The sequence below is a fragment of the Dasypus novemcinctus genome, chromosome 11 (assembly GCF_030445035.2).
Source record: "Dasypus novemcinctus isolate mDasNov1 chromosome 11, mDasNov1.1.hap2, whole genome shotgun sequence".
NCBI classification, from domain to species: domain Eukaryota; kingdom Metazoa; phylum Chordata; class Mammalia; order Cingulata; family Dasypodidae; genus Dasypus; species Dasypus novemcinctus.
In genome coordinates, this window is record NC_080683.1 from 109,930,826 (window position 1) to 109,942,923 (window position 12,098).

Here is a 12,098-nt window from a genome sequence, read left to right on the forward strand (position 1 = left end):
TTCTTTTCCTTTCTTATCAGATTTTTAGAATAATGGTGTCTTAGACTCTTTCAAAGGTTATCAATGAGTTTTTGGTTTTCGGTTTACTTTTGAATATTATGAACTGATGGGTTTAAACATACTTGATGTGCTTCATGCCTTTGAAGTTATTATTTTGATATTCAAATTGTCCATTTTTGGCCACTGGGAGCCTCTTCAAAATGGCTATAGAGACCTTCTGTTGTTGTTGTTGATGTAGAGAATGTTTTGACATGATCCTAGGAGTCTTTGAAGTTCCAGGCCCCTCTTAGACATTTTATGTTCCAGACTTGGAATCAGCCATTTCTCCAAGGACTGGCCAGATTTAAATTCTCAGATAAGGAAACAAAGATTGGGGATGCTTGTTGGAAGACTAGTGTTTATCTCAATATTCTTTCTACTGTCTTGTACTGTCTCTTCAGGACTGAGCAGACATTGCCAGTTGCCTTCTGAACAGCCTCTTCCCCTCTCTGTCTTCCTTTTGGTAGGTAGTTTTCCAGCACAGAGGTTGATGAATGCCAGATACTCATTGTCCCAGCTTCCTTTGCTGCTTGCATTTAGGCCTGTGTCCAGAATTGGGCAATGAGATATAAGGAGAATAATACTGGGGCTTATTTGGAATTGATTTGCATTTTTTATTAGAAAAAATAGATAACCTTGCATTTGAATTTTTTCAGTATTTTATGTAATTAAAAAAACCCACCTATTACAAATCACTATTTTCATATTCATAGAGGGAACAGATGTCTGGATGATGAAAAAGTGGACAGTTTATAAATCATTTCAGTTTAAAAATATTTCAGTTGCTCTTTGAGTTCCCAAATGACCTTTAGCAGCTACAGATTTATCTCCCTAATTATGTTTGCTTCTGGATAATGTCTACTAATTATAATAGCTAATAATAGTGCTTGCTGTGCATCAGAAACTAGTTGAAGTGCTTTCATGTACTAACTCACTTAATCCTTGAAATAACCCTATAAGGAGATATTATTTTCTTAAATTATAGAGAAGGAAACAGGTAAAGAGTTTTTTCAGGGACTTGCTTAAGGTCACATAGTGGGTAGGTGAGGGAGGCAGTGTTCCAACATAGACACTCTGGTTCCAGACTAATATTAAAATTGGCTTCCAGGGGAGTGGATGTAGCTTATGAGGTTGAGCACCTGCTTCTCATGGACGAAGTCCTGGATTCAATCTCTGGTACCTCCTAAAAACAAACAAACAAATGAAAACAACCATCTCTCATCTGGGATACGTACTTCCCATGAATGAGGTCCTGGATTCAATCTCTGGTACCTCCTAAAAAAAATTTGTTTTCCATTTTCAGAGTCCCAGTTTTCTAACAGCAGGTGGAGGTGGGCTAAAAATGTATTTAGAAGTGTACTTAAAATATATGTGACATTTCATGGGTCTATTTTGTGGCTTTTGCTTAAAATTGGTATGTTCATTTCATGATACCACAATCAAATATAGGACCTTTTTTAGATTTCTAAAATTACAAATAACCCAGTAACATAATGATTTGATTTTCCATATTTAAAAAACATTGCATGGGCAATAAAACCCAATGGCATAATTTGTGAGGCAATTCAGATAATGTTCATAACACAAATGAGAATGCTTCTATTTCTTAGCAATGGAATTTATAAAGTTCACAAGCTCACATGGATAGAAGAAGCTAGTAATAATTTATATATTAAAATATGTATCCTCTGTTTTGAAGATATATTTTTACCACATTAATCATTAGGCCTATCGTCTGTACATGTAATGGTGAAATGGATGCATAAACGAGCCTGGTTATTTCACCTTGATTCATAATGATACAGTCAGATTTAGTACCCAGGTCACCTTACTCTTAACTGACCCCTATCTTCTATGTCTCAAGCAAGCATGTAGATTCCCACAAAAATTTAGTTTTAAAAATTTTAAATGCTTTATTGTTTTTCCTTAAAAATTAACATTAAAACACTGTTTGAGTCATTCATTAAAAATTTTTTTACTATTAATATTACTAAGAGAAACCAAAAAAGAAAAATGGTATCTGTGCTGAGGTTTTGTGTGTAATATTAGCTAGTTATGTAGAACTTGAATCATGAATCATTTTGGTGCCCTAGAGAGTATACTAGAAAAAGTAGCACCCTAAGAGCTTTTCAAACTAACCATGGCAAAGGATCAGTTTAAAAAAAAAATTTCCTATTTGTTGCAGACTAATAATTTTGTAAAATATAATAAAAATGAGTTATTAGAAAAATGATGTTAAAAAGGAAGACCTACAAAATAGAAGCCCAAAATTCAGTAGCTAAATTACTCTGCCTAATTGCTATGAAAGTTTTGAAAGTGTTCTCTCAATTTTTGCAATGAAGAGTTTGTAGTTTGACACTGGCCACAAAGCACCCTGAGTGACATTGCCACAAGTGGTCATGTTCTAGAAGTCACATATGTGTGTATACTGGATGGATTGAAAAATTATCTCAGTCAAATTCTGGCATGTTGTGTGTGGGGTTGCTTTAGATCAGCACATGATAGTGGTCTGCAAGCCAAATCTGGCTGACTGCCTGCTTTGTAAACAACACAATCACACCTATTTAAAGAAAAAATTTTTTAGGAGGTATGGGGATTGAACATGAGAGGCAGGCACTCAAGCATTGAGCTACTCTGCTCCCCAGTGAGAGTTGTTTTTTGTTTTGACTTGTTTTTTTTAGGAGGTACTGGGGATTGAACCCGTGACCTCGTACATGGGAAGCAGGCATTCAACTACTGGAGCTACATCTGCTCCACCCATTAATTTTTAAAAAAAATTTTATTTTTCAATTAATTTGTCTTTTTTATAAGGTACATAGATCACAAAAAATGTTACATTAAAAAATATAAGTAGTTCCCACACACCCCACATCCCATCCCCCCACTCCTCCCACATCAACAACCTCTTTCATCATTGTGGCACATTCATTGCATTTGGTGAAAACATTTTGGAGCATGCTGTACCACATGGGTTAGAGTTTACATTGTAGTTTATACTCTCCCCCAGTACATTCAGTGGGTTATAGCAAGATATATAAGGTCCAGCATTTGTCCCTGCAATATCATTTAGGACAACTCCAAGTCCCAAAAATGCCCCCATATCTCATCCCATCTTCCCTCTCCCTACCCTCAGCAACTACCATGGCCACTTTCTCCAGATCAATGCTGCAGTTTCTTCCATTACTAGTCACAAGAGTTCTATAGTAGAATACAAGTAAGTTTACTCTAATCCATATTTTATTCCTCCATCCTGTGGACCCTGGGTTGGTGATGCCCATTCCACCTCTATATTGAGAGGGGGCTTAGATCCCTTATGGCTGATGGATGCAATTCTCCTGCTTGGAACTGTAGGCATTTTCTGTTCCCTGGTGTGGTGATTGACCATCTTCACCTCCCTATTAGCTGACCTGTGCAATTCCAACAAACCAGAGAGTAGGAGCTGCAACTCTGCTGAGGCTCAGGGCTCAGCTGGCACACGGCCAGTCCAGAGATTGAAGTTTCCTGGGTTTACACCAATCCCAGTGCCAACCACAGGTTCTGTAAAAGTGACAGAAGAGGCATCTGAGTCCTACTCTTATCACACTTAGGAACATAAATTCCAAAGTAGAGCCCACTGACAAGGCAATGAACTCCAGAGCCAACTGCCATGATTGTAGAACCTGTGTGTCTCCGTAGCCCTCAGGAGCACTAGTACCTGGGGTTGAATCTACTTTGGCTGTCTCTGGGATCCTGCTGCTGTGTGTGTAAGCATGACCCCTCTGATGACCTCCTTACTCTTTTTTGAAGACTATTAGCCATATATACTCATTTGTCTTTACCATTTCCCCCTTTTATTCAAGGTTTTTTCCTAGTTGCATTACCAGGTAGTGATTGGTAGTAATCCCTCGGTGCTAGGGAGGCTTATCCCCAGGAGTCATGTCCTACGCTGGGGGGAAGGTAATGCATTTACATGCTGAGTTTGACTTAGAGAGTGGCTACATTTGAGCAACATGGAGGCTCTCAGGAGGTAACTCTTAGGCATCCTGCAGCTCTAGGCCTGGTTCAAATTTCAGGCACACATGCTCATAAGCATAGTCATCAGTATCAGGGACTCATCATTGGAACATCCTTCTTCACTGGTCTTTGCCCTTGCACTTGGGGGATTGTTGCTGTTCCATTGGGGAATGTGACAGAGCTCCCCTGGCTAGGAACTCAGCACTCCCTCAGTTGTCATTTGTAACTGTAACTGCTATGAAAATACCCAACATATATTCGAATATTTTTTTTTTAAAGATTTATTTCTTTCCCCTTCCCCCCTACCCCACCCCCTCATTGTCTGCTCTCTTGTGTCCATTTGCTGTGTGTTCTTCTGTGTCCGCTTGCATTCTTGTCAGTGGCACCAGGAATCTGTGTCTTTTTGTTGTTATTATATCATCTTGCTGCATCAGCTCTTCTTGTGCATGGTGCCACTCCTGGGCAGGCTTTGCTTTTTTTGCGTGGGGCTGCTCTCCTTGTGGGGGTGCACTTCTTGCGTGTGGGGTTCCCCTACACCGGGGACACCCTTGCGTGTCACGGCACTCCTTTCGTGCATCAGTACTGCACGTGGGCCAGCTCACCACACAGGTCAGGAGGCCCTGGGTTTGAACCCTGGACCTCCCATATGGTAGGTGGATGCTTTATCAGTTGAGCCAAATCCGCTTCCCCTGAACATTTTTATGTACCCTATATACATGCCCTGGAGAACTCCCTCCCAACCATGTGTCCCACATCAATAACACCCCACACCAGCATTCCTCTCCTGCCATAGTTGAACCCCTCTGTGGTCCAAAACTTCTTAAAAAATGAAGCCTAATATATTGCCAAATTAAGTTAATAGAAAAATGAAATAGTTGTGATATGTTTAAAGATTAGAAATAGAATACATACTAATTTAGAAAAACTAAAAGTAAAAATAAATTGCCACCCATTAATTTTTCTTTTTTCTACAGCAGAGGTGGATAGCTGGGACAGAGACCATATAGTTTGCAGAGACTAAAATATTTATTCTCTGGCCCTTCACAGAGGAATTTGTGACCCCCTGCTTTAATTAATAAATGACAAAGTTGAATGACTGCTACATATGTCCACTTTCTATGACTATTATCTTTGTTTAAATGTACTAGACATGTTGTTGTTTGACTTTTTCCTTCTAGTCACTGATGTATCTCAAATAAATTCGAAAAGAAGTCAAGAAAATGAATGGAACAAGAAAAATGAAATAAAGAAGAAGAAAAAAAAACTGAAAGATTATCAACCCAACTACTTCCTGTCTATTCCAATCACCAATAAAGAGGTGCTTTTTTAAAAGAAATTTATTTTTATGATAAAGTTTTATTCTGGGTTATATTTAAGGTGCCCTAAATGCTTGTAAACCCTCTTGCTTCAGCTTCAGAGGGTCTTGGGTGGCATTTTAGCTGGTTTATTGAGGAAAGTATGGAGTATTAGGATTATATTTAAAAAACAATTTTTATAAAATCACTTGAGAAAGCATTGGGAGATGGTGTGTCAAGTGCCTTTCTAAACTTTTGTTCACTCTGCCAGAAGAATCTGAATAAGCAGAGAGCAGTGACCAGACAGGAAAAGAGGCTTCTGACATGTCCTTGTGGCCAGGGTGAACTGGAGCTTCTTGCTGCTTAGTCCTAGTAGGGGAGTGATCAGTGCAATATAGCTTCTTTAAAAATTATTCATTACTGTACCAACGTAATGTAGCATGATGAACTTTAGAGCTTGATAGAAATTTATTTAAAACCTGAAAAATTAATGTGGTATGACTAATAATGAGGAAAAGAGCCCAGCCAGTTGGTCTGCACTGAGAAACCCTTATCGTGTAGTTGAAAGGGAAAATTGCAGTGTGCAATTAAAACTGCTAGAGCAGTGAGGCAGGAACTACAGGAAACAACATTTGCCTTGGAAGACTGAGTATGATTCCATCTTGGCCCGATTTAAAAGCCAGATCTGAATTCTGTTTGATCCTGGGTTATAATTTCTTTTACCAAGGACATTTTTAGGTTGCTTCTCCCCCTATTTAGCTAGAGTAGCTTTAGAGAATACTAATCCATTTTAAAAGATGAAGTTAAACAGAATCTAAACCAAAGAAATAAATATCAAAAGAAAAAATAAATTCTGATGGGGTATTCTATGGTATGAAATATCTGGTCTCTGACACACTGTTTAGCTAAGGAGACAAGTACATAAAAAGGGGGAAATTACCCAACAACATAAGATTTTAGAATTTGATGCACTGTGATTTTACTGGTGTATATTTGATTCTTTTCGTTGGGGTAACCTTAAAAGTGTAAAAATTATCCAGGTAGTGAGCGGGTGTAGCTCAGTGATTGAGCACCTGCTTCTAGGTCCTGGGTTCAATCTCTGGTACCTCCTTAAAAGAAAGTGTCTAGGTGACAGAAAGTTTATTGCAATCAGCAACTACATATTATTTTAAAAGATTTGCAAGTTCTTGGATACTTTTTCTTTGAAATTTGCCATCATGTGAACCAATGGGAATGAGAACAGAGCAGGAGTTCAGCAGGTGGTGCTGCCTTATAATAAGCAGTCATAGAGGGCAGATCCTAAGGGCATGGAATGTTGAAGAGGTGAAGCAACTTCCCTAAGGACATGTGGTGTGTAAATGGAAGTGAATCCAGATTCTTTACTGTGATTTGCTGCTTAAAGATTTTCCTCCCACGGAGCCTCTCAGTATGGATGCTTAACAAGCACTTCTTTCTGTATGCTGCTTTAATGAGACCATCTACTTTCTTTCTTTGTTTAATTTTAAGTGTAATTTACATCCAACACAAAATTCCTCATTTTAACCACTTTCATATGTACAATTCAGTGGCATTAATTATATTCACAATATTGTGCTATCACTACTGCCCATTACCAAAACGTTTTATCACCCTGAACAGAAACTCTGCACCCATTAAGCAACAAGAATTATTTTAATTAATTAATGTATCAGTGAGACCCTACAATCTTTGTCCTCTTCTGCCTTACTTATTTCTCTGAACATGATGTCTTCAAGGTCATCCATGTTGTTGCATGTATCAGAACTTCCTTTTTATGACTGAATAATATTCCGTTGTATGTATGTGCCACGTTTTCTTTATCCATTCATCTCTTGGTGGACCCTTGGGTTGCTTCTACCTTTGGGCTATTAGATGAATGCTGCTATGAACATTAGTAGACATGATCTGTTTGAGTCCATTTTCACTTCTTTCGGGTATTTATCTAGAAGTGGAATTGCTGGGCCTTATGGTAGTTCTGTGTTTAACTTTCTGAGAAACTGACACCATCCATTTTATACCTCTACTTTCACACCTCTCTCTATTCTTTGTTCTCGTGGTAGTTGGAGCAGCTCTGCTTCAGCCCCACAGGCTGGCCCCTCCCTTCCCAGCCTTGTTCTGGATTCTCACTTCCTGCAGTGAAGATTGGTGGGTGATGTTGTGGTGAGGGAGGGCAGGTGGGGAAGGGGGCTGAGAGGAAAGAGGGCAGAGAATTTCTTCCGTTCTGTCACTCAGTTCTGGTGGCTTTGGGCCAGGGTGATGGGAGGAAGAAGCAGTGTTGGCATCACCTAAAAAGCTGCGATAGCCTTTGTTTCTACTTCTTAGCCTCTGTGAGGTTGTGTAAAGAGTCCCACAAACCTTGTTTGAATGCTACTTGGGTCACCAACTCCACTATGGATGCTGGTCATGTTGCCTAATTTCTCTGAGTTTCAGTTTCTTCAGGTGTGTAAAATGGAGGTGAAAATACCTCAAATGACTATTTTCTAAATGCAAAGCTGGACATGTTACCTATCTGCTTAGACACCTCAGTGTTTTCCCCCTGATGTTTGGATAAAGATGAACTCCTTGCCATGGCCTTTCAGGTCCTGCACAGTCTGGCCTGCGCCTCCACGGTGGCCTCTTCTCCCCCATCTCCTTTGCTCTTTCTGCTCAAGGCTCTGGCCTCCCATGGACCTGGCAGGCTCCCTTGGCCAGGGCGGGGTCTGGCTTGGCATCTCCCCTTGGTTTTGTTAATGCTGAAATCTCGGCTCAAACCTCCCTGGGGCCACCCTGACCAGGCCAAGGCCTGCCTCCCACCCCAAGGCTTCCAAAGCTTTTGTCAATCTAGAAATAACAAACTGTAAGCCAATAAAGGCATTTATTTAGAGTCTTAGAATTGCATTTCGGGGAGCACAGATTCAGGAAGCAGCCTCAATTGTGCCCCATCTTGGCATTTCCAAGCAAGTGTTGTTTTTTAATTAGAGAAATTTTAGGTTTCTAGAACAATCATGCATAAAATACAGGATTCCCATACACCACCCCACTACCACCATCCTGCATTGGTGTGGAATATGTGTTACAATTGACGTTAGCACATTTTATATTGTAGTATTAAATAAAGCCCATGGTTTAACTTAGGGTTCCCTGTGTAGTATACACAACCTTTTTTTACAAACAACCTTTTTTTTTTACCAGTTCTGCATAGATTAACCCTCAGTTTTCCATTCTCTACCCTCCTTCTATTTTCTGGTGACCTGTATTTTAATTATCAACTCCATAAGTTTATACAATATATTTAGTTCATAATAGTACAATCATACAGTATTTGTCCTTTTGTGTGTGGCTTGCTTCACTCAACATAATGTCTTCTAGGTTCATACATGTTGTCATATGCTTCATGACTTCATTTCTTCCTACAGTTGCAAATATTCCATTGTGTAATTTGTTGATTCATTCATCAGTTGATGGACACTGGGGCTATTTCCAACTTATGGCAATTGTGTGTAACATCACTGTGAACATTGTTGTACAGATGTCTGTTTGTGTCTCTGCTTTCATTTCTTCTGGGTATATACCTAGCAATGGTATTGCCAGGTCCCTTGGCAAATCTATGTTCAGCTTCCTTAGGAAGTGCAAAACAGTCCTCCACAGTGGCTGTACCATTCTACATTCCTACCAATAGTGAATAAGCGTTCCTGTCTCTCCATATCCTCTTCAATGTTTACAGTTTTCTGACTTTTTAATAGCAGCCAGTCTAATAAGTGTGAAATGATGTCTCATTGTAGTTTTTTTTTACACTTTTAAAAAGATTAAAATATATCACTCATACATAAACATATAAACAATAAGTGTATAGTAGTAGTTGTGAACTTGCAAAACAAACATACATAACATCATACAGAGCTCTCATACCTCACCTCACCAAAACTTTGCATTGTTTTGAAACATTAAAAAAAATTCTTTTATTTAATTAATTTATTATTTTTATAGATAAATAGATCACACAAAACATTATGTAAAAAAAACATAAGAGGTTCCCATATACCCCTCTTCCCCCCCCCCACCCCCATCAATATCCCCTTTTATCAGTAAGGCACAGTCATTGCATTTGGTGAATATACCCTGGAGCACTGCCACACTGCTTGGACCATAGTTTACATTGTAGTTCACACTCTCCCCCAGTCCATCCAGTGGGTTATGACAAGATAAACAATGTCCTGCATCTTTCCCTGCAATATCATTCAGGAAAACTCAAGTCCCTAAAATGCCCAATATCACACTTCTTCCTCCCTCTCCCTGCCCTCAGGAACTCCTGTGGCCACTGTCTCCACGTCAATGATACAATTTCTTCCATTGCTAAAGTCACAACAGTTCTATAGTATTAGTTTTAACTAATGATTAATGAGCATTCTCAAAATATTACTTCTAAACAAAGTATCTTACATTTGGTGTATTTCTCTCCCAACCCAGCCTCTTATTATTACTATATCATTTATACTTGAACATACATAAGCAATAAGTATATAGTAAAAGTTGTGGACTTATAAAACAAACGTGTATAATATTATACAGGGGTCCCATATATCAGCTGACCACCAACACCTTGCATTGTTGTGAGACGTTTGTTACAAATTATGAAAGAATATTTTCAAAATATTACTACTAACTATAGTTCTTATCTTACATTTGGTGTATTTTGCCCCCAACCCACCCTATTATTTTTTAAATATATTTTTATGACAGAAGTTGTAAACTTAGAAAATAATCATTTACTTGTGAAGAATTCCCGTACAACACTCCTCAGTCAACACATCACACCATGGTAGAACATTTAGCTACAGATTATGAGATAATATCATCAGACTTTTACCAGGTCCATATTGTACATTTGGCACATTTTTTCCATACTCTCCCATTATCAACACAATACATCTTTGGCATAGATGCATGAATATTTCATTATTACTGTTAACCACAGTCCATGGGTCACTCCAGTTGTATTTTTCTCATACTTCTCCACATTCACACCACCCTGCATAGTGATGTACATCTGTTCTAGCTCACAGCAGATACTCTTGCATCTGTACCATCAACCACAATTCTTGTCTATCTCTGGGTTTACTGTGTTAGTCAGTCCCTAGATTATTCTCTAGCTTTCTTTCAGTTGGCATTTACATCTGTATACTACCCTTTTTGCCACATTCCCATTTATAAATGAGCTGCTACTATAGTATGTTACCATCAACTCTACACATTTCCATACTTTTACAGTACAGTCAATTAAAACTTCTACATACATTAAATATCAGCAGCCCATCTCAGTCCCTCTCTTATCTCCTTCAAGAATCTTCTACATACCACTACGTCTTGAAGATATTTTCCTACATTTTCTTCTAGAAGCTTTATGGTTCTTGCTTTATAGTTAGGTTTTTTATCCATTTTTTAGTTAATTTTTGTATAACGTATGAGATAGGGGTCCTTTTTCCTTTTTTTGGCTATGGATATTCAGTTCTCTCAGTACCATTTGTGGAATGGACTATTCTGCCCAAGCTGGGTGGGTTTGACAGGCTTGTCAAAAATCACTTGACCATAGATATGAGAGTCTATTTCTGAACCATCACCTCAGTTCCATTGATTTATGTGTCTGTCTTTATGCCAGTACCATGCATTTTTTTTACCACTGTAACTGGGTAATATGATTTAAAGTCTGAAAGTGAGAGTCCTCCAATTTTGCTTTTCCTTTTTAAGATAATTCTGGCTATTCAGGACACCTAACTCTTACAAATAAATTTGTTAATCATGTTTTCTATTTACTTATTTATTTAAAGATTTATTTATTTCTCTCCCTTTCCCCTCCCCCCCCCACCCCGGTTGTCTGTTCTCTGTGTCTATTTGCTGAGTCTTCTTTGTCCACTTCCGTTGTTGACAGTGGCATGGGAATCTGTATTTCTTTTGTTGTGTCAGCTCTCCATGTGTGTGGCACCATTCCTGGGCAGGCTGCACTTTCTTTCACACTGGGCGGCTCTCCTTACGGGGCGCACTCCTTGCTTGTGGGGCTCCCCTACGCGGGGGACACCTCTGCATGGCAGGGCACTCCTTGTGCGCATCAGCACCGCACATGGGCCAGCTGCACACGGGTCAAGGAGGCCCGGGGTTTGAACTGTGGACCTCCCATGTGGTAGGCGGACGCCGTAACCACTGGGCCAAGTCCGTTTCCCTTGATCTTCTTTTTAAGGATCTTTTTTTGAAGGATCTTTTTTTGCTATTCAGGGCTCCTTATGCCCCAAGTACATTTGATAATTGGTTTTTCCATTTCTGCAAAAAAGGCTGTTGGGATTTTTATTGGGATTGCATTGAATATCTAAATCAGTTTGGGTAGAATTGCCATTTTAATGATATTTAGTCTTCCAGTCCATGAACACTTCTATTCTTATGGGTTGAATTGTTTTTATAAAGAAAAACTGTGCTGAATATTGTCAACTGCCTTTTCTGCATTAATCAAGAGGATCATGTGATTTTTCTTCTTCAATTTATCAATGTTATTTATTATACTAATTGATTTTCTTGTGTGATCCATCCTTGCATACTTGGGATAAAATCCACTTGATTGTGGTGTATAATTCTTTTACTGTGCATTTGGATTCTGTTTGCAAGTATTTTTGTTAAGGATTTTTGCATCTATATTCATTAGAGATATGGGTCTGTAATTTTTTTTTGTAGTGTCTTTATCTGGTTTTGGTATTAGGGTGATATTGGTTTCATAGAATGAGTTTGGTA

General features: G+C 38.8%; 1 protein-coding gene across 6 annotated transcripts in view; it reads left to right on the forward strand.

Annotated features, from left to right (window-relative positions):
* Positions 1 to 12,098, forward strand: part of AKAP7 (A-kinase anchoring protein 7) — a 146,924-nt gene that overhangs the window by 13,376 nt on the left and 121,450 nt on the right. For all 6 annotated transcript variants that reach the window (XM_058307465.2, XM_071218663.1, XM_058307466.1 and 3 more), the window contains exon 3: positions 5,211 to 5,350. In XM_058307465.2, coding sequence (XP_058163448.1) covers positions 5,211 to 5,350 — 140 coding nt within the window. The remainder of the gene's footprint in view (positions 1 to 5,210; positions 5,351 to 12,098) is intronic.